General features: G+C 49.6%; 2 protein-coding genes across 6 annotated transcripts in view; one reads left to right on the top strand and one right to left on the bottom strand.

Annotated features, from left to right (window-relative positions):
- The window catches only part of RAB5C (RAB5C, member RAS oncogene family), a 30,237-nt gene extending 8,221 nt beyond the window's left edge, over window positions 1–22,016 (top strand). For 2 of the 5 annotated variants that reach the window (XM_054457577.2, XM_063656035.1), the window contains 5 exons: window positions 16,428–16,681; window positions 18,220–18,371; window positions 18,629–18,751; window positions 20,161–20,254; window positions 21,097–22,016. In XM_054457577.2, the coding sequence (XP_054313552.1) occupies window positions 16,516–16,681; window positions 18,220–18,371; window positions 18,629–18,751; window positions 20,161–20,254; window positions 21,097–21,212 (651 nt within the window). In that variant the 5' untranslated portion in view covers window positions 16,428–16,515 and the 3' untranslated portion in view covers window positions 21,213–22,016. Of the gene's footprint in view, window positions 1–3,675; window positions 3,813–9,199; window positions 9,317–13,871; window positions 13,889–16,427; window positions 16,682–18,219; window positions 18,372–18,628; window positions 18,752–20,160; window positions 20,255–21,096 lie in introns of those variants that run through there. The other 3 variants (XM_054457578.2, XM_063656034.1, XM_063656036.1) reach the window with 3 other exon arrangements.
- A 1,319-nt stretch (window positions 22,017–23,335) lies between these two features.
- Window positions 23,336–23,827, bottom strand: HSPB9 (heat shock protein family B (small) member 9). The gene is given in 2 exon segments (XM_054457575.2): window positions 23,336–23,425; window positions 23,427–23,827. Coding segments are annotated over 2 exon segments (477 nt in total). The 3' UTR covers window positions 23,336–23,349.
- Window positions 23,828–24,988: the final 1,161 nt, after the last annotated feature.

Here is a 24,988-nt window from a genome sequence, read left to right as displayed (position 1 = left end):
CTCCTGGGTTCAAGTGATTCTCCTGCCTCAGCCTCCCGAGTAGCTGGGACTACAGGTGCACGCCATCATGCCCAGTTAATTTTTATATTTTCAGTAGAGACGGGGTTTCACCATGTTGGCCAGGATGGTCTTGATCTCTTGACCTTGTGGTCTTCCTGCCTTGGCCTCTCAAAGTGCTGGGATTACAGGTGTGAGCCACTGTGCCTGGCCAATTTTTGATTTTTTTGTAGAGACGGGGTCTCCCTGTGTTGCCGAGGCTTAATAAACTTATTCTTTCAGAATACTTTTAGAAAAGTTATGAAGATAGTACAGAGTTTTCTCACAATCCCCCACACATAGTTTTCCCTGTTATTAACATCTTATGTTAGTATGTATTTTACATTAAAGTCCATCCTTTATTCAGATTTCCTTAGATTTTTACCTGATGTCCTTTTGCTGCTCCAGGATCCCATGTTACTATATTCATGGTCTCCTTAGGCTCCTCTTGGCTGTGCCAGTTTCTCAGACTTTTCTTGTTTCTGATGACCTTGACAGTTTTGAGGAGTGCTGGGCAAGCATCTAAAGAGGATCTCGGCCAGGCGTGGTGACTCACGCCTGTAATCCCAGCAATTTGGGAGGCCGAGGTGGGTGGATCACTTGAAGTCAGGAGTTCGAGACCAGCCTGGCCAACATGGTGAAGCCTTATCTCTATTAAAAATACAAAAATTAGCCAGGCATGGTGGTACCCACCTGTAATCTCAGCTACTCAGGAGGCTGAGGCACAAGAATTGCTTGAACCAGGAGGCGGAGGTTGCGGTGAGCCAACATCGTGTCACTGTGCTCCAGCCTGGGCTGGAGACAGAATGAGACTCCATCTCAAAAAAAATAATAAAGAGAATCTCTTCTCAACTGGGATTTGTCCAGTATTTTTCTCTTTTCGACAGAGTCTTGCTCTGTCACCCAGGCTGGAGTGCAGTGGTGCAATCTCGGCTCAAGCCATTCTCCTCAGCCTCCCAAGTAGCTGGGACTACAGAAATGCACCACCACGCCTGGCTAATTTTTGTAGAGACAAGGTTTCACCATGATGTCCAGGCTGGTCTCAAACTCCTGAGCTCAAGTGATCTGCTCACCTTGGCTTCCCAAAGTGGTGGGATTACATGCGTGAGCTACCACGCCTGGCTATGTCCAGTGTTTTTTTCATAATTAGACGGTGCCAAGTTTTGGGAAGGAGGACCAGAGAGGTAAAGTGCTGTTTTCATCACATCATGTCAAGGGTACATACAGTCCACAAGCCTTTCCATGACTGATGTCAACCATGATCACTTGGCTGAGGTGATGTGTGTGAGGCTTCTCTGTAAAGTTGTTCTCCCCTTCCCCTTTCCATGCTGCATGCACCCTTTGGAAGAAAGTCACTATGTGTAGCCCACACTTAAGGAACAGGGACTTATGTTCATGTTCCCCTTGTTGAGGGCGGAGTAGCTACATGAGTTACTAAATTATTTTTTCTTTTTTTTCTTGAGGTGGAGTCTCACTCTGTCGCCCAGGCTGGGGTGCAGTGGCGCAATCTCGGCTCACTGCAAGCTCCGCCTCCCGGGTTCACGCCATTCTCCTGCCTCAGCCTCCCGAGTAGCTGGGACTACAGGCGCGCACCACCACACTCGGCTAATTTTTTTGTATATTTTTTTAGTAGAGATGGGGTTTCTTTTTTTTTTTTTTTTTTTTTTGAGATGGAGTCTGTCTCTGTTGCCCAGGCTGAAGTGCAGTGGCACGATCTTGGCTTACTGCAAGCTCCGCCTCCCGGGTTCACGCCATTCTCCTGCCTCAGCCTCCTGCGTAGCTGGGACTACAGGCGCCCGCCACCATGCCTGGCTAATTTTTGTATTTTTAGTAGAGATGGGGTTTCACCTTGTTAGACAGGATGGTCTCGATCTCCTGACCTCGTGATCCGCCCGCCTCAGCCTCCCAAAGTGCTGGGATTTCAGGCATGAGCCACCACGCCCGCCCTGAGATGGGGTTTCACCGTGTTAGCCAGGATGGTCTCAAGTTCCTGACCTCGTGATCCACCTGTTTCGGCCTCCCAAAGTGCTGGGGTTCCAGGCGTGAGCCACTGCGCCCGGCTGAATTATTAAATTCTTCTATACGAGAGACTTGTCTGTTTTCCCTCATTTATTTTTATTTATTTATTTATTTTTTGGAGATGAGTTTTGCTCTTGTCGCTCAGGCTGGAGTGCAAAGGTGCGATCTTGGCTCGCTGCAACCTCCGCCTCCCGGGTTCAAGTGATTCTCCTGCCTCAGCCTCCCCAGCAGCTAGGATTACAGGCACATGCCACCACGCCCGGCTAATTTTTGTATTATTAGTAGGAACGGAGTTTCACCATGTTGGCCAGTTTGGTCTCGAGCTCCAGGCCTCAGGTGATCCACCTGCCTCAGCCTACCAAAGTGCTGGGATTACAGGCGTGAGCCACTGCGCCTGGCCTATTCTCCCCCGTTTATTTGTTCAATTATTTATATCAGTATGGACTCCAGGATATTTATTTTACACTTTGGTTTATAATCCAGCGATAAGGCCGGGCACAGTGGCTCATGTTTATATTCCCAGCACTTGGAGAAGCCAAGATGGGCGGATCACCTGAGGCCAAGAGTTTGAGACCAGCCTAGCCAACATGGTGAAACCCTATCTCTACTAAAAATACAAAAATTAGCTGGGTATGATGGTGCACGCTTGTAATCCTAGCTACTCTGGTGGCTGAGGCAGGAGAATCGTTTGAAGCAGGGAGGTGGAGGTTGCAGTGAGCGGAGATCCTGCCACTGCACCCCAGCCTGGGCAACAGAGTGAGACTTTGTCTCAAAAATAAATAAATAATCCAATGTTACTTTGTTTTATTGCCCAAAATGTTTCAGCTTTGCCCATTGGTTGCTCTTTTAGCCTCCTTTGACCTGCCCAGTCATTGTGAGGATTTTTGTTTTTGTTTTTTGGTTACTTCTTTACGTTTTGGCACTGCCGGATTTTTGGAGACAGACTCACTCTGTCCCCCAGGCTGGAGTGCAGCCGCAGGATCTCGGCTCACTGCAGCCTCTGCCTCCCAGATTCATGCAATTCTTGTGCCTCAACCTCCTGAGTAGCTGGGATTACAGGTGCACGCTACCATGCCTGGCTAATTTTTGTATTTTTAGTAGAGACGAGGTTTCCCCATGTTGGCCAGGCTGGTTTTGAACTCCTGACCTCAAGTGATCCACTTGCCTCAGCCTTCCAAAGTGCTGGGGTTACAGGCATGAGCCACCGCGCCCTGCCACAGGCTTACTTTGTGTATTTCGTGCCAGAGTCGTAGATTCAGCTGGCTCTCCAAGGCCACTGCCTTTTTAGCAAATGTTTTCTCTCAGGTATGTTGACATAGAGTGATGTGGATGCCTTGAGTTATTTCTTCTCTTGATGGTTAGTCATAGTTACTGAAGACTCTGGAGTTGGAAAAGGTAGAGGTGGACCTGGGAAATCTACCCCCTGAGAATCAACTGCAGTTCTGGGAGTTAATCCCAGTAGCTGGCTGTTCTTCTACTCACCCATTCATACTGCTCTTACCCCTGCCTGATGCTATGACTGATCCAAAAAATGGTCTGATTTGGTCTTTCCTTTGGAATTTACCTATGGAGTTGGGAAGATGAGGTATGTGTATATAATCGTTCTCTATTTCAGGTGCTAAGTTCTCCAGCTAAACCTTCCCAGACTCTGGGTCTTGTAAGAGATTCCACATGGTCCGGGCCAGTCAGTGTCTTTTGCTGCCCTTCCAAAATGGACTGCCCCCATGGGACGGTTTGTGGCTGTTGGCGGATTCAGGGTAGGCTGTCACTTTGTGCCATGATCCTGAATCATTGAATAGCTGAAATCCTTCCGTTGTACTGTCATCTCTCTGAAAGTGTGTAACTTGAGCCCTGCTGGAAACACTAACTTGGGATCTTAACAGTAGTTGGTTTACAAGCCTGTTGCCTTCTATTCATAGCTCCATGTATGTCCCCTTCAGGTGGCTGTCAGAGGCATCCCAGGCGTGGAGGAGGGTGTGGGTGGCCTCCCTAACCCTGGCTGCTCTCCTAGACATCAGATTGCTCTCTGAGCTGCTCAGACAGCATGGTGATTAATGACGCCAGTTTCCAAACCTCTAAGTATTTGCAGCCTGGTTTTTAAAAGGAACTCTGCTTTCTTTGTCAGCTGCTCTATTCCTGTCCCCTCCCCCTCTCCATAACTGAACTGCTTCTTCCCTTTCCTGAAAGAGGCTTTGAGATGGAAGGAAGGGTATTTGGGCTTTAAGATGCTTTGTGGGCTGGGCGCGGTGGCTCATGCCTGTAATCTCAGTACTTTGGGAGGCCAAAGCGGGGGGATTTCTTGAGCGCAGGAGTTTGTGATCAGCCTGGGCAACATGATGAAACCTCATCTCTACCAAAAAAAAACCAAGATGCTTTGTGTTAATGGGGCTTTTTTTTTTTTTTTTTTTAAGAGGTTACGGTTTGCATGGTTGGGGCCTTCACCCCATGCAGATTTATTGGATGGTGATGGTTTCTGCCCTCCATTTTTGTGGTTTTGGGAGCTAGTCTCCAGAGGATACAAGATTGGGGTTGTTGACAGGACACTGAGTATCTTCTAGGAAACTGGGGAAAGATGTCCTCTTCAGCATTCTCTCCAAATGAGAGGTGCTGAAGAATGGAGTCCCGGGAAACTGGAGGTAAGAGGAATGTGTGAATGTTGTCTGAAAGATGAAGTGAGGAGTCCGCCTCCTTCACAGGGAACTGAAGGCGCAGGGGCTCCCCTGCTGCAGAACATGTACTGAATGCTTCCCCATGCCAGGCCCTTTGCTGAGAGTCTCACATGCGTCATCTTCCTGGCAGTCCTGGAGACGCGGGTGGTACTGGTCTCTCCATTTTACATGTGAGGAAATGGGTTCAGTGACAACACCAGGCCACCCTAGTAAGTGGTGCCTCCAGAACTTGAACTGAAGTTCAAGTTGTCTGACTCCAGCACTTGTGCTCTTAAGCCCTGTGCAGTAGGGACGGAGGAAGTCCTCCCTGGGGAAGTGAGGCAGCTCCTCAGCTGCTCTGTGGCTCTGTTAGGGGACCCGAGCTGTCTGGCAGATGAATGCAGATTTAAGCCCTCAACTTCCCCTGTTCACTTGCCAAGTGTAAGCAGGTGGTACCTCTCACATCCGCGGTTCACCGTATCTGTGCTTACCTACTATGGGTCAGGCTTGCTGTTATGTGCTGTTAACACAAAGGAAACCCATTGTCCAGCCTTTGAGAATTTTGTAATGTGGTTGTTTTCATCTGCAACAGTGCCTTTAATTTCTCTTGCTTTCTCACTCACAACCCTCAGTCCCCCAAGTTCTGCAGCCACTTGCCACCTACACTAGTCTTATGAACATTTGGGGCCATGGAAGCAGAAGTGTGATTCACTCATTGAATCTTGTTTAGACCTATTCATTGCTTGATTTCTTCACTGGGCACCACTCTACAGTTTGTTCAGCAAAAATTAAGAAAGATGCCAGACATGGTGGCTCATGCCTGTAATTGCAGCACTTTGGGAGGCTGAAGCAGGTGGATCACTTGAGTCCAGGAGTCTGAAACCAGCCTGGGCAACATGGCAAAACCCCATCTCTACAAAAAACAGAAAAATTAGCTGGGCGTGGTGGCATGCACCTGTAGTCCTAGCTACTCGAGAGGCTGAGGTAGGAGGATTGCTTGAGCCCAGGAAGTCAAGGTAGCGGTAAGCTATGATTGCATCACTGCACTCCAACCTGGGCAGCAGAGCAAGACCCTGTCTCAAAGATGTATGTAGAAAAAGAGCTGGGTGCTGTGGCTCATGCCTGTAATCCCAGCACTTTGGGAGGCTGAGGCAGGTGGATCACCTGAGGTTAGGAGTTCGAGACCAGCCTGGCCAACATGGTGAAACCTCATCTCTACTAAAAATACAAAAATACAAGCCGGGTATGGTGGTGCACGCCTGGAATCCCAGCTACTCAGGAGGCTGAAGCACGAGAATCGCTTGAACCCAGGAGGTGGAGGTTGTAGTGAGCCCAGATTGTGCCACTGCACTCCAGCCTGGGCGACAGAGCAAGACTCCATCTCAGAAAAAAAAAATATATATATATATATATATGAATATATATATGAACATATATATGAATATATATATGAACATATATATGAACATATATATGAACATATATATGAACATATATATGAACATATATATGAACATATATATGAACATATATATGAATACATATACATATATGAATACATGTATGCATACGTATATGAATATGTATATGAATATGTGTATGAATATGTATATGAATATATATGAATATGTATATGAATATATATATGAATATATATGAATATATGTATATATATGAATATATGTATATATATGAATATATATGAATATATATATATGAATATATATGTATATATATGAATATATATATGAATGTGTATATATGAATATATATATATGAATATATTCATTCTAAAATATTGTTCTTTGGTGCCCAGGCTTCTGAGAATAGCCATCGTCCCTCAGGTCTCCCACTGAGAACTTTGACTTTTTTCTTGTTGGTTGCATAGCCTCTGACCACGGTGTGTGTGTGTCTGAACAGGAGGCATTTGGCTTGCTGGTTCTCTTCTCCCCCACTTTCCTCTCAAACATGACCTCTGCTCTCTGTTTAGGAGCTGAAGGCAAAACAAAGGGACAGTGATTTAAATTGGATTTCTTTTGTTTTCTGTTATTTGTAAGGGCGGGAAGGGTTTTGGAGAGGTGTCTGCTGGTGTGAGTGGCTGGATGAACAGGTGCTGCTTCTGATCCTGACTTTCAACAGAGGTTTTTGGAGTCTTTCTGGGCCTAGGGCAGCAGCAGAAGTGGCAGCTGTCCTGGCTGGTGCTTCTGACCCCTGCAGAGCCCCTTTTGAGACGGGGGGAAGACGGGCTCTGCATTGATGAGATTCCAGTGAGAAATGTCCTAGCTAAATAGTAACTGCCTGAGCAAATGAAATACAGGATAGTTGTGAGGATTGTGGATCAACAGGAATCCTGCATCTGTCTATCCTGACTGGCTTCCATTTGACTCATGCCCCATTCCAGGACAGTGGCAGGGTAGGCTGGGGCCAGAAGAACCTTTGCCTTGGATGGCACTCTTCCTAGCATCCCACCTGGCATTGGCAGGTGAAGAACTGACTGGTGGCATGTGAGCCACCATACAGCCATGTTGTCATCCCTACCAAGCCCTGTGGCTGGGACATGTGTGTGGTTCTGGGCTGCAGAAAGATTCCAAGTTGAGCTTTTGCTTAGGCTTGAGAGAGCAGCCCTAGACAGGAGTAGAGAATCTGGCACAGCCTGGATCACAAGGTCAGGAAATCGAGACCATCCTGGCTAACATGGTGAAACCCCATCTCTACTAAAAAATACAAAAAATTAGCTGGATGTGGTGGCACGCGTATGTAGTCCTAGCTACTCGGGAGGCTGAGGCAGAATTGCTTGAACCTGGGAGCTGGAGGTTGCAGTGAGCTGAGATCGCGCCACTGCACTCCAGCCTGGGTGACAGAGCGAGACTCCGTCTCAAAAAAAAAAATAAATAAATAAAAAGAATCTGCCACAACCTTGCTGACTGAGGTGTGCTGTTAGACACTGGGCCCTCTTAGGGAGAACAGTCTCTCAGGAATCTCAGCGTTAGGGCCTGGCCCCCCTGGTGCCTTTTGGAATCAGTAGGCTGGCCGAGAGCCTTGCCTGGTGCAGCTGCAGGCAGTGCCCTGTCTGTGGGCCTTCCGTGCTACCTGTCTCCTCTGTTGGCCAGCAGGGCCAATGACTGAGAGTTGTTGAGCTGCCCATGAAGCCTGGGGCCCTTCTGTGGACAGCACTGGCCGACCACACTGGCCAAGCTGTGCCAGCAGATCCATGGAGATGTTCTCCCACCCCAATAGTCTTCCCCGCTGTGGGTGCAGAAAGAGGGAGTGGATGCTGGAGGTTTCCATCCAGCCCTGACTGCTCCTCTCTGAGCCTCTCCAGAGAACCCATCTGTCATTGAGAGCTGGGAAGAAGCTCAGGGATCAGGGAAGGATTTCATGGTGTTCTGCTGGGGTAGAGTCCTGCAAAGCTAAGGGTCTGTCCCTCAGGGGTGTCTTCCACCTGAGTGAGCTTGGCATCTGTCCTGAGTGATACAAGACTTCCCACACAAGGGAAAGGGCTGCAGGAGCCAGCCGTGCTCTGTCCTGGCTGACTTCGGCAAAGTTCCAGGCTCAGTCTGCATAGTGTTTATTAAAGATCACTTGGTAATGCGTATCCAGGCTTTAAGCCTCTTGATGCCTCTGCACACTGGCCCCTTTTGCAGGTATTGGTGGAGTTGGTGTCTGCACTTGAGGCTCTGGTGGACCTCATCAGGGCCTGATTGTGGTGTGGAAGTCTAGGCACTAAGCCTCAGAAACCTTACTGAAAAAAGAATGAAATGAAAGAAATCCCAGTTAAGGAAGGTGGGGGTGCTTTCCCCGTGGTAGGGGACCCAGCTCACCTTGAGTGCCCCTCTGGGATGATTTACTTCCCTTTCCCCTGGAAAAAGGGTCATCTTCCTGTGGCTGTGGAAAGGCAGCACCTTCCTCCCTACTGCTGCCTCCCCCAAGTCTAGGTTTAAGAGCTGGACCTCCTGAAGATGGGAGGTGGAGCCCACCCTGTTCCAACACCCCCCATTGGGATTCGGCTAGATCTCACCCTGGGCTCTTAAGCTTCTGGCTTCCAGGGCCAGGGCCAAGCTTCCCCTGTTAGACTCAGGTAAGACACAGGCCCTGTATGAAGCAGTTCCATAGTCCTGGTCACACAGAGGACACCCTTCTCTTTGATTCCATCCCCCAACCCCTAAACCCCCCTTTCCTCTGCAGATATACTCTGGACTGGTTGGGGAGTGCAGAATATCATACTGTTATAACCTCTTTCTCCCCATCGAAAAGACATAAATGTCAGTTTCTCTTTATTATTGTGAAGCTTTAAACCACTTGAAAATCCTTTAGCCCACAGTTAAGCCCAAACAGTAAATATATCCTTAATACATATGCAGGAATCTTATTTTTTATGAGGAATCCCATTGTCTTGCACCTTATTTGTGTTTAACATTTGGGTATCTTTGTTCTCCTTTGGTCTTTTCCAATTCAGGTATCATCTTTTTGATTGTCTTTTTTTTTTTTTGAGACAGAGTCTCGCTCTGTCGCCAGGCTGGAGTACAGTGGCACGATCTCGGCTCACTGCAACATCCGCCTCCCGGGTTCAAGCGATTCTCCTGCCTCAGCCTCCCGAGTAGCTGGGACTACAGGTATGCACCACCACGCCCAGCTAATTTTTGTATTTTTAGTAGAGACGGGGTTTCACCATGTTGGCCGGGATGGTCTCGATCTCTTGACCTCATGATCCACCCGCCTCGGCCTCTCAAAGCGCTAGGATTATAGGCGTGAGCCACTGTGCCTGGCCCTTGATTGTCTTTAATATTATTTTCTTCATACTGAAGAGGCAGAAAATATTTTATATACAGAGGAGCTAGATTGCATTCATATCGTTTCCAAGCTTTAATTTTTCATGATTATATGCAAAATTCTATACCAGCAGCATTTTTTTACCTTTTTATTGACATGTGACTTATATAAAATAGTTTACAAATTGTAAATATAGCTCGATGGGTCTTTATATTATTATACACTCATGTATTTACCTCTCAAATCAAGTTATAAAACTCTTCCATCCAGCAGTGTGCTTTTTTTTTTCTTTTTTTTGAGACGGTGTCTCGCTCTGTTGTCCAGGCTGGAGTGCAATGGTGCGATCTTCGCTCACCACAACCTCTGCCTCCTGGGTTCAAGTGATTCTCCTGCCTCAGCCTCTCAAGTAGCTGGGATTACAGGTGCCAGCCACCACGCCCGGCTAATTTTTGTATTTTTAGTAGAGTCGGGGTTTCACCAGGTTGGACAGGCTGGTCTCCAACTCCTGACCTCAGGTGATCCACCCACCTCAGCCTCCCAAAGTGCTGGGATTACAGGCATGAGCCACCTCACCCGGCGGCAATGTGCTTTTTTCAGTTCGATAGAAACTCATTTTTCCCTAGCTAAAAGCTACATTTTTAAAAAGCATGCATAGAAGGTCGCAGTCCCTGTTATTTTTAGTAACAGAGGTTATGGTAATGAGATTGTTAATATTCTGGGGTTTTTCTTTCTGTCTCTAATAGGAGAGCCTTGCTTGAGTTATGAGTCTTGGGCAGGCTTGGGCTCTGCCACCAGCTGGCTGTGTGACCCTAGGCAGGTCACTTCCCCTCACCTTCATTTTTTTTCTTTAATTGTCAACAGTAGGATGGGGTCTTTAAGGCCCTTTTGGGCTCTGACTGCCAATTCTAGCCTCTAGGGTAATAAACCTGCCACTTGTTGAAAGCTGACCTTCAGCCTGATACTGTGCTGCATTGTTTCACTTGACCTGAACTACCGCATGCAATTAGTATTAAAGAATGCCAATTTTTAGATAAGGAACTAAAGCTGATAATGATCACTTGTGTGACTTGGCCAAGGTCACACGGCTAATAAACGGTGGAGTGGAGCTTGAACCAAAACCGGCTCAGCCTCCGAAGTCCTAACCTGCTACCCATGCTGGGGAAGGTGTGTGGGTACCTGTGTGGATCGTGGCTGGTGTTGCTTCAGATTCTTCTTTCCTCTGGGTCTGCAACCAGCTAGAAGCCTGGATAGTCCTGCTGTGAGTCTGTCCTCTGTTTCTGTGTGCTGGCAGTGGTTTTCCCCTTTGAGGAAGAGCTGTGTTCTTGAGCCTATGGATAAATCATCTCCCCAACTAATCGGAGCCTCGGAAGCATTTGCAAAACCTTGACTCCAGTTGGCTTTTAAATCAAATGTCTTCCACTTTAGCCTTGGAACCGAGTTACCTCCTCCTGTGTCTCTTGCTCCCTTTTCTTTAACAACTCCTTTCTGCTGTTGTTTTTTTGGTTTGGTTTGGTTTGGTTTTGCTGGACTCTTGTTTAAATATTCAGGAATGCCTTTTTCCGGGGTAAAATGTAGCTGAAGAGTCACTGGTCGGAAGCACCTCCAGGGGACCCTGGGCGGGGTCGCTTGGTTCTCAGGCCACCCGGCTAACCTTGAGTGAGCTAGTCTCTACACCCCGCCCGCCCTGGTCAACAGTCTGATTGGTTTTCCTAATCAGCTTGCTCTCCAGGCTGTGCCAGGACTCTCAGCTAGAGGAAGTCTCTAAAGCAAACAGGAAGCACAAGAGACACTCATCAGCTGGAATTGCTCACCCTTTTACCAGGAAGGACAAAACATATGAAGTGGGTGACTTCATGGATTAGAGGAGAGAAAGGTGAAACTTTCAAAGGGAGGTTAGGGGGAGGAATTGCAGCAGCATCTAGTGTCTTGGAGAAGGCTCCAGTTGCTGAGTGAAGCTGAAGACCCCTCCCACATTCATGGACTTACACGTGCACACTTACGAGTTGTGCACAGCACTGATCGGGGATGCCTTTCTGTCTCTTGGATTTCTCCTTCCTTCCTATATCAACCGTAGCTCTTGTGCTTTGATCAACTGCTTAAAATCACTGGGAACTTATTTTTAAAATACTGATTTCTGGACTCCACCTCTAGAGATACTAATTCAGTTGGTCAGGGTATTTTCTAAAGGCCCTGGGTGATTCTGGTGAAAAAGAGTTTGACTGGAGGCTGAAATAGAAGGATTGCTTGAGCCTGGGAGGTCAAGGCTGCAGTGAACCGTGATTGCACCACTGCTCTAGCCTGGGCAGCAGTGAGACTCTATCTCCAAAAAAAAAAAAAAAATTACAGGTGGCTCACACCTGTAATCCCAGCACTTTTGGAGGTTGAGGCAGGTGGATCACTTGAGGCCAGGAGTTTGATATCAGCCTGGCCAGCGTGGTAAAACCCCGCCGCTACAAAAAATACACAAAAATTTAGCCAGGTGTAATGACGTATACCTATAGTTCCAGCTACTCCTAGAAGCTGAGGCATTAGAATCGCTTGAGCCTGGGTGGCAGAGGTTGCAGTGAACAGAGATCGTGCCACTGCACTCCAGCCTGGGTGACAGAGTGAGATTCTGTCTCAAACAAACAAACCAAAACTTAAGAAAAAAGAAAAAGAATTTGAGACCCACTGACCTGTAGTGTCCAGAGCAGAGGGAACCCTGGAGCAGGGAAGAACAGTGTCCCATTTTTCTTTCTCTTTCTCTCCCATCCTTGGCCCAGAAGTGCCTGTGCACAGGGCTGGGGTGTTTAGGAGCTTAGATCCCTTCTGCCCTTTCATGTGCATTGTATTAATAGGAAAATAGTGTGACTCCAAGTCCTTATACATTCTCTCCCCTTTCCTGTGGAAAACATGAGATTGGGACTGGTGCTTGTTCTTAGTGGCCTCTGAACAAGCCAGGGTTCTGATTTGGATGGTGGGTCCATGGCAAGGAGAATCTTTCTCCCTGGATCTGAAGCTCCAGCACTGCCATCGTACTTGTGAAAAAAAGTCAACTTTTTTTTGAGACAGAGTCTCACTCTTTTGCCCCAAGCTGGAGTGCAATGGCGCGATCTCAGCTCACTGCAATCTCTGCTTCCTGGGTTCAGGCAATTCTTGTGCCTCAGCCTCCCAAGTAGCTGGGATTACAGGCATGTACCACCACGTTGGCTAATTTAAAAAAATCAACTTTGACTGTAACTTTAGCTCTTATGGAGAATTTGATTTTTATCTCAAAGAAGCCTTTGAAAACGATGTCAGTTTTGGTTATAATTCCATCACCTGACTGCACAAGTGGATAATTTTTGCCAGGGGTTCAAAAGGAAAGATTGCCAGTAAGACACACATCCCTGGGAGGCAGGACAGCTCAGTGAATGCATTCACCTTTACTACCTGCCATGTCTTCAGTTTCCCAGGCTTGGGAGGAGAGAGTATAATGCTTCCTGGGGCTCTCGGTCTGGCCTTCCCCTGGTTTAGACACCCTCATACCTCCATGCGCCCTTCCTAGCAAAATTGGCTTCCTTGGGCTTTATTGACTGCAAAGGTTGGACACCACTGCTCATTTGATCACCAAGCAGGGCCAGGAAAACCACGAGGCAACAGACCATAAAAAGTGCTGGGTGTGCCTGCTCAGGTATCTCTGGAAGGCAAGACTAGTGACCAGGCAGAATATGTCACCAGCTAGTTTATGCCAGGGAGAGTCTGTCTCAGTTCATTGGGATGGCCAGAGTCTGTTCACCAATAGTCTTGGAGAAAGTGTTACAAATAACCGTGTCAGTACTCTTAGCCACTGTTTACTCAACATGATGTGTGTGAGACAGCTGGCAAACACTGCCATTAACCCTGATGTGCCCCATATTAGTGATGAGAACACTGAGGCTCAGCTCAGGTGGCTTCTACAACGTGATTCAGAAGTGGCAGGAGACAGTCACATCTGTGGTGCCGAAAGCCAGTGCCTGTGCTCGCTCTCTCTCTGCCAGATGCTCTAGCCCTGGCTGTGCTTCAGTGGCACCTGCAGATGCTGGGCTCTGTGCCAAACCTTCATGGGAATCTCGAGGGGCTAGCTGCACAGATGACTTCAATGTACAGACACCGTTGAGAACCACTGCAGGAGAGTTATTTGTCTCCCCTTCTGGCTTGTTTTTAAAAATCACATTCTGTCCCTCTAACCCTGTGGTTTGGTAGGGACAAGACTTAGATCTGTTACCTGTATTTTTCTCCACCTGTAGGTGCTGGTTACTCCCCAGCCCGGTACCCTAAGCACCAGCTGCTTTGGTTTTTTTGGAATCAGAGACTTGGTTTTCTATTACCATCTCCCAGTCCATTCATACCTCCTCCTCCAGTGCCCCAGCCACAGACTGTTGCTCAGCCAAGACTCTGTGTCACGTGGATTCATGGTAATAACCAACTTGTAATTCCACTGTGGTTTTCCCTCTGTCACTGTTGCCCTGCCTGGCTCTGGGCAGCTCCTCCCACTGTTGAGGGCACTCAGAAACTGCAAGATTACTGTGACTGTTGCTAGAGCCAGCTAGAGCTAGACCTTCCTGGACCAGCAAAGTTGCTGCCACAAAAAAGAAAGTTTCATTCACCTAGCAGCCCTAAAGCAAACATAGGGCAGGCACTGCCTCCATTGTTCTTCCACAGCAGGGAGGATGGCATCGTGTCTGTGGTGGGTCTGGGGGGTTCTGTCACCTGTAGGCTGGGTGACCATGAGCAGGACATTTAATATATGAATGTTAAATTATCTATCTGAAAAATGGAGGTTGTCGTAAAGCTTGAAGGAGATAATGGTTGTGCAATTGGGAAGCTGAGGTGGGAGGGTTGCTTGAAGCCAGGAGTTGGAGACCAGCCTGGGCAACACAGTGAGACTCCATCTCTGCAAAAAAAAAAAAAAAGAAAAGAAAATTTTAATTAGCTGGGTGTGGTGGTGTATACCTGCTGGGAGGCTGAGGCAGTAGGATCTTGGAAGCTGCAGTGAGTTGTGATCACACCACTGCACTCCAGCCTGGGCAACACAGTGAGACCTTGTTTCTTTAAAAAAAAAAAATATTTCCAGTCAGCACTCTTTGAGTTCCTAGTATGCACATAGGCACTGTGAGGAAGACATCTCTAAGAAGCAGAAAGCCACAGACCTTGTCTCTTCATTGACTGGGGTGAAATGAGAAAGCATCTTAAACTATGAAATATTGAAATGGCATAACTTTGAAATATTTACATGGTATTTCTGGTTGCTGATTGAGACCCACCACCCCATACTTCCTTCCTTGTACTTTTGGGGAAGAGGTGGGCCCCATTTCAAACCTCTTTTCCTTTGGTTCTGTCCAGAAAGGAAACTGTTGTTTCTGGCTAGTGAATCATTCTTCCTGAAGCTCACTTTTTAAATGAGTTGCTGGGAGAACTTGGATGTGGAAAACGATTTGAGGTTGAACAAAACAAGCCCTTTGCTGTCAGCTTCTTGCATGAATGTGGACCATTTGCTTCCCACAGACACCTCCTGTTCATCCACATTGCTGTCCCTTGACCATGAGGGAATGTACTTCCCTTGCTCAGGGGCAGATCAGGGCTCTCCCTGGAATCTTAGACTCCATTATGCAAAGGGCAGCCTAATAAAAACCTTTTCTTTCCAACCCAGGTTCAAACGCTGAACAGTGTTCAGTACTTAATACTTACTCACAGGACCTGTTTGTAAAACATTCTGTATATATCCTGATGTCTGCTGACATCAGATGTATATGTCTGATGAAGACATCCACGTATGTCTTCTAGAGGCTTCTAGAGATAGGCTTCTCATGTGTCTGCAATTCTAAAACTTACCAAAAGCAAAAAGTTGAGCCTCTGAAGCTGTCACTAACCAAGTGATTCAGATGTCGGGACTGGAACACCAGCTGTTGGGGGTGCAGGACTTGGTCTCTGCCCTCCCACACCTCCTGCCTCTTCTTTCTCTCTCTCCATCGCCCCATCTCTGCCAGTAGAGAATGGAACTGAGGTCTCTATTGAAAAAGGGAAAGTTGGTAGCTGTGCTGACTGCGGCAGAGCTCTGACTTTGGTGTGTGTTTGTTTCGGTGTGTGTTTTGTTTTGGTGTCTGTTTTGGTTTATATTTCTGTGTGTGTTTTGGCATGTGTTTCTGTGTGTGTGTGTTTGTTTCAGTGTGTATTTGTTTTGGTGTGTGTGTGTTTCTGTGTGTGTTTTGTTTTTTAATGGGTGCGAGACTTTGGCCCATCAAAAATGAGAGAACTAGGGAAGAAGGCTCAGGATGAGAGAGTGAAACATTGCTTTGATTCTGGTGCACAGAGGCACACAATCCAGCCCTAGACTGAAAGTCGGTCAGTCCTTCTGAAGGTGGCAGGAGAAAAATGGCTATGTTAATAACAACTTGTGCTGGCCAGGCCCTAGTCCCTGAATGCCCACGAGGTTGGCCAAGCACCTTCTCTGAGGAGCTTTCTACCAGGACCTCCTGGGCCCCTGTCTGTCTCACCACTGTGGTCCTGGCTACCAGACTGGAACTTCATTGTTGGTCTAAATCCTAGTGTCTTCCTGAGCTTTTTTTTTTTTTTTTTTTTTTAATTTTGCCCCAAAAGCCTGTTGACTTAACTGTCACCAGGCTGTCACACATTCATTCATCGCCTGTGTGTGTTTATTTGTAGGTGAATGTACGTATTTGGGATCCAGAAGTCAATGTGTTTGCTCAGAACCATGAGCCTGAAGTTGGGAGACCACTCTCCTCTTTACGGCTCAGATGGTGGTAGAGCCAGTAGACGTCTAGTGTAGCCCAGTGAGGCCTCCTGACCTCTAGTGGGGAGGGCAGGGAGGTGAGGTGAGGGAAAGCAGTCAGCTAGGTCTTCAGCGAGGCCAGAGGGGAAGATCTGTAATTTAAGAAGGACACAGCGGGTGACGGCCTCTGAACTAACCCAGTACTTCTCATTTCTCCCTTACAGTTGGAGGTCCCCCTCCCCACTAAGTGCCTCTTTGCATAGCACCAGTCCCCACCCACACGCTCTCTGGACCACTACAGCTGGACGGGCAATGGCGGGTCGGGGAGGCGCAGCACGACCCAATGGACCAGCTGCTGGGAACAAGATCTGTCAATTTAAGCTGGTTCTGCTAGGGGAGTCTGCGGTAGGCAAATCCAGCCTCGTCCTCCGCTTTGTCAAGGGACAGTTTCACGAGTACCAGGAGAGCACAATCGGAGGTGAGTGGGCATGAGGGGGTCGGGGAGGGGCCTGAAGGTTGCCAAAGAAATGCTTTGACCTTGAGGAGATGGGAAGCTGCCTGTCTGCATCAGAGACTACATGCATCTGTGGTGGCAGCCCCACTTCCTCACCTGGGCCCTGGAATCGAGCCCAGCAAGTGGTCTCCATGCCAGAGTCCCCTCAAGCATTGTTAGGAAGCATTCGCTGGGAGTGGAAAGCTAGCTTCCCATCCTGTTTCTGCCCCTTCTTGATCTGTGTGGCCTTGGCTGAGGCCCTTTCACTGCCCTGGCCTCATGGAGGGAGAGGCTGACTCTGGATCTTTGAGGCCCCTTCTTACTATAACGGCTGGTCCATGTGCCCTGGCCTTTCCCACTTCCAGAAGAAGGAACAGCCTGGTGAGTCGGAGCTGGGTGATAGGTGGGCGTTTCTGAAGCTGACTTTACCCTTTCTGGAGCTCACAGCCTGTTGTTGATTCTCCAGTGGTCAGCATTTAGGATGTGAGTGAGGGTCTGGCCTCGGCCTCTTGCCTCCGTGGCTAACACACACATCAAGAGGCAGGGGCCAACGCTGGCCTTGGCCTTGAGTCATCCTTTCTCTACTCTCTTGGTTGGTAGGAGGTTTCCAGGCAGCTGGAAACAAAATGGGCCGTGTCAGCAGTCTCCCTGCTGCCTCCTCAGCATTTGGGTCAGGAGCTGGAGAGGGGAAGTGAGGCAGTGCCCCAGGTCCCTCAGTGAGCTGGGGGAAGGCAGACCAGGAAAGCAGCCTTCTACACATGGCTGTCCCGGGTTCTCTGCTGGGTCCAGGGGCAAAGGGCCTTTTGCTGTCTGTCCCAGCTCTGGACTTCTCCTTTGAAGCATGTGTACAGGCACCCTGCATTCCCCTGTCTAAGGAGTCACCTCTTAGTGACTGAAGGTCGGGTCACAGGGTGGCCATACAGGAACGGGTCTGGGTCAGAGCTAGGGGTGGTGGCTAGCTGGAGTGCCTGGAGGTGGTAGGGGTGGTTGGGAAGCCGGCCATCCAGCCTCAGCCTGGTGGTGGAACAGTGTGTACTTCCCCAGCATAGCTAAGTGTGTGAGAATGTCCTCAGGAAACCCAAGGTCAGTGACACCCCTGGCTGGAGCAAACAGGGGTGGAGAGGTCCCCAGCTGGTCTGTTCTCTGAGTGGCGGAAGAGGAGGTCTGAGGGCTCTCACCCTTCTGTGCTCGGAGTAGGCTTCCCCTAGGCTTTCCCTCTCCTGTCCCTGCTGCGTTCCTCTTCAGAGAGTGGTCCCGAGACGGCTCAGTGCATGCAGGCGTCCCTTCTCCTGCCCTTGCCTGGGCTGGGTCTGCAAAGCCTGTGCAGACCCCATCCCCCAGACACATACATAAAAATCCAAACTCCACCCCCCACTCAGGCCTGCTTTGGCTCCTGGGTTGAGGGTTCTCTGTGCCCATCTCAGTGGTGGGCTTCTGAGTGCCAGAGCCTAGAAGCAACAGTGGGATTGTGTGGGGTGGCTTCCAACTCGCTCTTGCCCATGGACGCTCCTTCTCTCTTACAGCGGCCTTCCTCACACAGACTGTCTGCCTGGATGACACAACAGTCAAGTTTGAGATCTGGGACACAGCTGGACAGGAGCGGTATCACAGTCTGGCTCCCATGTACTATCGGGGGGCCCAGGCTGCCATCGTGGTCTATGACATCACCAACACAGTAAAGATTTCCCCTTTGCTGCCCTTCATCTTCTCAAAGCCCCAGGGATTGGGTTATCAGAGCCCTGATTTCAGGCCGCTTAACCCTCTGTTCGTGGGTGGGGGGTGGGCAGATTTCCTGTTTGGGGACATTGCATCGGAATCTTTAGGTGGCAATGTCTTAGATAATTTGGCTGTGCCAGCTTGAGAGTCTCTAATGGGTGGCCCTGGGCAGAATGCCTTCTCTGTCCCTTCGACATTCTGTCCCTGTCTCCTCAGGATACATTTGCACGGGCCAAGAACTGGGTGAAGGAGCTACAGAGGCAGGCCAGCCCCAACATCGTCATTGCACTCGCGGGTAACAAGGCAGACCTGGCCAGCAAGAGAGCCGTGGAATTCCAGGTGGGGAGATGACAGACTTGGGGGAAGGAGTGGAGTAAGCAGCTCCCCCCGGCCTCGCCTGGGTTGCTCAGCGGCTTTGGGAAGGGCCATGCTAGGAAACAACAGGGAAGCTTCCATCTGCTGTCCTCTCGTGCCTCAGGCATGGGCCTAACATGGCTCCTGTCTGTAATCCCAGTACCTTGGGAGGCTGGAGTGGGAGGATCACTTGAGGCCAGGAGTTCGAGACCAGCCTAGGCAACACAGTAAGACTCTGTCTCTACAAAAGATTTAAAAATTAGCTGGACTTGGTGGCACGCACCTGTAGTCTCAGCTGTTCAGGAGGCCGAGGCAGGAGGATTGCTTGAGCCCAGGAGTTTAAGACTGCCGTGATTGTGCCACTGCACTCCAGCCTGAGCAAGAGTGAGGCTCCATCTGTTTAAAAAAAAAAAAAAAAAAACAGCCAGGTGCGGTGGCACACACCTGTAATCCCAATACTCTGCAGGCTGAGGTGGGAGATCACTTGAGCTTAGGAGTTCGAGACCAGCATGGGCAATGTGGCAAAACCCCATGTCTACAAAAATACAAAAGTTAGCTGGGCATGGTGGTGTGCTACTCAGGAGGCTGAGGTGGGGAGGATCATTAGAGGCCAGGAGATTGAGGCTTCAGTGAGCAGTGATCGTGCCACTGCACTCCAGCCTGGGCAACACAGTGAGATCCTGTCTCAAAAAAAAAAAAAAAAAAAGAATAAAAAAAGCATGGGCCTAAAAGGAATTGCCTGTCACGTGTCTCTTCCTGGTTCTCTTTCTTTGGCGGTAGAGGTATGTGTATATATGGATCACTAGCCTTCTGCTTATCTTTTCTTGTAAGTTGACTTTTTAATTCAACTTATTGAAAAAGAAATACTTAAGTCTCTGCTAACCCTAGAAACTCAACTTCTCTTCTTCTAATTTCCCCAGTTTCTTGTCCTTCCAGAAATATGCACGTGTTTTTTAATCCCTTTCTTTACATTGATGGCAGTGTGCTATACATACTGTATATGATAATTTTTTACCAATCCCTAATAATAGCAAAAGACTGAAAACAGTGCTGCAGTAGACATCCACGTACTTTTGTGCTTTTGTGCAAACATGTAAGTGTATTTGTAGGTTAACTTTCTAGAAATATTTCCTAGCCTAGTGATTTTGAAGAGCAAGAAGGCAGGGTGGACCTAGGGAAACCCGGGTAAGACATCTGCCAGTGATTGTGAGCTGAAAGGTGCTATACATGAGCGGGGAAACCCAGATCAGGGCAGCCTTAGGCCTGAAAAACCCCTGTGTGTGTCCAGCTGATCTCTATTATGATAAGGCGCTCGAACAAGGAAGGTTTGTATCCTGGGCCCTGGCCCCTGCCAACATTTCCCTCTCACCTTCTCTCACCTCCATCCAAACCAGGAAGCACAAGCCTATGCAGACGACAACAGTTTGCTGTTCATGGAGACATCAGCAAAGACTGCAATGAACGTGAATGAAATCTTCATGGCAATAGGTCAGTTGCTTCTCCTCCCCTCCTCTCCGCCACAGCAAGGGCATATCACCTGTCTGCTGGTCTAGAGTGGGCCTGCGGGGTCCCTTCACCACTTTTTTTTTTTTTTTTTGAGATGGAGTCTCGCTCTGTCACCCAGGCTGGAGTTCAGTGGCGCAATCTCGACTCACTGCAAGCTCCACCCCCCGGGTTCACGCCATTCTCCTGCCTCAGCCTCTCAAGCAGCTGGGACTACAGGCGCCCACCACCACGCCCAGCTAATTTTTTGTATTTTTAGTAGAGACGGGGTTTCACAGTGTTAGCCAGGATGGTCTCGATCTCCTGACCTCATGATCCACCCGCCTCGGCCTCCCAAAGTGCTGGGATTACGAGTGTGAGCCACTGCGTCCAGCCCCCTTCACCAGTTTTAACCTTCTGATAAAATTGTTTTCATCGTCACCTGACTCCCAGATGTAGATGTTGGTTGGTCACCCGAGAAATTCCTGAAGCCTGGGCCAGAGTTTCAACATTTCACTCTCTGAGCCTGTAGCCTGCCACCCATTTCAGAGCCTGCCATCACTACCCCTACCCACTGCCTAGGAGTTTTTAGCTCATTTGGCTCTGGAATCTTCCTTCCTGGGTTGCAGATCCTGGCTCTACCACTCATTAGCTCTGTAGTCTTGGGCAAGTTATTTAACCTTTCTTTGCTGCAGTTTCCTGAAAACAATCAGAATGCACCTGACACATAGAAACCCTCAATATGTGAGTTATCACTGATTGGGTATAAAGGCCAGAATCTGCTCCAGTGGAACTGGGAGAGTTATTGGGGTACCCCCAACAAATGCACTTTTCCCCCTCCCAAACAGCTAAGAAGCTTCCCAAGAACGAGCCCCAGAATGCAACTGGTGCTCCAGGCCGAAACCGAGGTGTGGACCTCCAGGAGAACAACCCAGCCAGCCGGAGCCAGTGCTGCAGCAACTGAGCCCCCCTTGCCTGCCCGCTGCCCCCGCCTCCTCCGCCTGAATGACCCGACTGGAATCCACTCTAACCAATCGCACTTAACGACTCGGGCCACCACTAGGGGGGCAGGGGGAGGGGTCCACCATGATTTCTCCATATAATTTTGATCATAGGCCGGAGTGAGTTATTCCACCTGCACCTTTCTGTACAAATACTAATTCAATTTTAAGTCTTAAGTCACTTTTTTAATATATATGATCTTCTGCTCTTCCCACTTCCTCCCCTTTCTACTGCTCTCCCATTTTCCCTTGCTGGGAGTAGCCACATGCTCTTGTCCCCACACCCTTGTATATGGGGACAGTGGGGTCAGTGCAGCTACCCTTTCTTTCCCTCCTGCGGAACAGCGGACCCAGCAAGAGCATCCACATCCTCACCTTGTTCGGAGTGGTCTTGGGTTTGGGCAGTGGGGCAGACCTTGGGAAGGGGCTTAGGAAGGGAGAGGCAGCTCTTCCTTCAGCTGGCTCTCATCAGGCTGCAGCCCCCTCCCCGCCCCCACCTCCCTGCTGGGAAACCACAGCATTATCACAGCATTATTGTGACAGCCACGAACCCATTGCCCACAACCCCTCCACCCTCGGTCACCCCGACCTCTGGCTCTGAGCCCTGTTCTGACCAAATCATGATGATGAGTATTTGGGGGTGGGTGGGTAAGGGGGGGAGTGGGAGGGGACGGAACCGACTTTTTCTGTATTTTGTATTGTATGTTTTCTTCAACATGTAACCAATCAGTATCTTGTCAATATAGTCAGCCGATCGATCGACCTCACAATTGTCTTCCTTGTCTTTCTCTGGCAGTTTATCAGACAGTGCCCTCTATAGTTGAAGTTGATTTAAAATGAACCACTGAATCTTGTTAAACAAAATCTTCCCTTCTAATATGAGGGGATGCTGGTGGTCATGGTAACCAAGAGAAAGAGGCTCTTACTGTTAGCAGCTCAGATGAGGTAGCTGACCTGGGCTGACCAAGTTTGAAGTTTCAGGGCCCATGTTCACTTCTCCACCTCCCTTCCCCTCCCCCACCTACCGGATCATACTGGGGTGACATGCAGTGTGTATTTGATGATCATTAGTCTCTGAAACACCAGAAACAACCTCTTTGGGTTTTTTTGGTTGGTCTTTACCAGTGAGAGGGTCTGGATCCTCTCTCTCTTCCTGAAGAGGAAGGAATCCCAACAGCCCCTGGAACACTGAACTGGTCTTAAGGCCAAGACTGCAGCCACTGGCTTTCCTCACCACCTCTGTCCACATCACCCCTCTACACCACATCCAAGTTGCCCCAATCCAGCTCTCTACTGGTTCTGGAATCAGGTCTGGGCACTCAGCTCTCTGCTGCTACTTGTTGGAGCTGCTGCTCAGCTAAAGCCATACTCTCCTCCAATTTCTCCCAGGGCCACAGAGGCCTGATTCCCTTTTCTTTTTTTTTTTTTTTTTTTTTTGAGACGGAGTCTCTGTTACCTAGGCTGGAGTGCAGTGGTGCGATCTCAACTCACTGCAGCCTTCACCTCCTGGGTTCAAGCGATTCTTCTGCCTTAGCCTCCCAAGTAGCTGGGATTACAGGCACCCGCCACCACGCCCTGCTAATTTTTGTATTTTTAGTAGAGACAGGGTTTCACCATGTTGGCCAGGCTTGTCTCGAACTCCTGGCCTCAAGTGATCCACCCGCCTTGGCCTCCCAAAGTGCTGGGATTACAGGCGTTAGTCACTGCGCCCAGCATTTTTTTTTTTTTTTTTTTTGAGATAGAGTCTCACTCTGTGGCCCAGGCTGGAGTGCAGTGGCAGGATCTTGGCTCACTGCAACCTCCCTCCACCTCCCAGGTTCGAACGATTCTCTTGCTCAGCCTCCCGAGCAGCTGGGATTACAGGCGCACACCACCACGCCTAATTTTTGTGTTTTTAGTAGAGATGGGGTTTCACCATGTTGGCCAGGCTGGTCTCGAACTCCTGGCCTCAAGTGATCTGCCCGCAGAGGCCTGATTCTTGGTGGACCACCACCTTGAGGGTGCCTTTCCTGCCTCCTGTGCCGCCAGTCCCTCTACCTCTGATTCGCATCCCCAGAAAAGGCAACGGACACCAAGGCTGCTGCACATCGTGTCGTTTGTTTACCGGGTCAGGTTGGAAGCCTTAGAGCCGAGACTCCTGAGTCTCGGGGATGGTCCTGTTTGGGCTTCAGGGAGCCAGCGCCACACACTGGCCTCTGACCCACAGCTGCCTGGAGGGGGTCAGGCAGCAGGTCATGGCGGTAGGATTCAGGTTGGACAGGAGCATTTTCCGGTGCACCTTCTGTGACATGCGGTAACTGACCCTTTCCCGGTCCCTGACGTCCAGTTGCTGCTGTCCGGTCACCATCAGCCATTAGCCATCCACCTGCACCACCAGTTCCTCCGGGGCGAAGCCGTGGGCATCCATCTTCATTTGGAAACCGTCTCTGGCATGGTCATTGTCCTCCTGAGCTGCCGGACTGTCCCTGAGCAGCCGCACCGGCATTGTGGCCACCTGGTTCCGTTCAGCAAGGCCCACGCTGGGACACCGCGATGCCACCCGGCTCTCGTTGGAGAAGGTGTTACCGACCCTCTGCATCCGAGTCAGCAACTAACTGCTGTCAAAGGGCGCGAGGCTCCGAGCGCAGAGCTAGGCGCACGGACGCCCGGAGAGGAGGGACCTCGCGCGGCCTAGCCTAGCTCAGCTCCGCTCACTCGGTTCCCTTCGCTTCCGCAAACGCAGGCGGAGTTCGGGATCAGCCACGCCCATCTTACCTCCAAGAGCCAGACTGTCAGCGCCCTGGCGCGCCCGCAGCTGCTCTCATCCCAGACTCGGACCCTTTCTCCGCCCTTCCCCACATTCGTTAGTGGACCCGCGGAGGCCGCAGCTGTGAAGGAACTGGATCCACGACCAGGCCAGACCCGAGGGAGCCGGACCCTGGGGCAGCCAACAGCAGATTGATCCCCCAGCTGGAAGGGGGCTGTCTTGCCTTCTAAGGACCAGGCCTGGGGCAAGGATTGTTCCCAGACAGAGCCAGGGGAGGGCGGCCTTCCTGGGTCATCCACCCCACCTCTCCCTGACCACCCGCAACCCCACGCGGACACACGACACGAGGAGGTGGACTGGTTTCTCCGGCTGCATTAATCTCCCCCGGGGCCTCCTGTGCTGCAGGCTGTGGTCTGGGCTCTGGGGCCACAAAGATGAAGACGCAGTTGGGGCTTCAGGAGAGTGGCTCCCAGTGCACAGAGAAAGACCTCACCCTCCTCTGCCTCACCCTCCACGTCAGTAGCCTTCTTGATGACCATCATAACCACAGCTATGCCTCTGGTGCTGTTATTTGATTATTATTATTTTTTTTAAGAGGGTATCATTATGTTGCCCAGGTTAATCTCGAACTCCTGGGCTCAAGCAATCCTCCCATCTTGGCCTCCCAAAGTGCTGGGATTACAGGCGTGAGCCACCTCGCCCGGCTTATAAACTTTACTTTTTATTTTTTTGTAGAGATGGGGGTCTCCCTATGTTGCCCAGCCTGGTCTCGAACTCCTGCAGGGCTCAAGCGATCCTCCCGCGTGAGCCAGCCACCGGCCTGATAAACTCCTTTTTGTTGAGTGATACTATTAAATACATACATACTGAAAAGCGCACAAAAAGGTGCAGGTGAATGTCAGGAGGAGAACACACCCAAGTCACCACCACACTATTGCAGAACTGTTGCTACGTTTCATCTCTACCGCAGCTGCAATTCCGTGTCCGGAGCCG

Source organism: Pongo pygmaeus, chromosome 19 (genome assembly GCF_028885625.2).
Source record: "Pongo pygmaeus isolate AG05252 chromosome 19, NHGRI_mPonPyg2-v2.0_pri, whole genome shotgun sequence".
Lineage (NCBI taxonomy): Eukaryota > Metazoa > Chordata > Mammalia > Primates > Hominidae > Pongo > Pongo pygmaeus.
The sequence above is the reverse complement of the archived record's forward strand: the minus strand, read 5'-3'. Positions and strand labels throughout refer to the sequence as shown.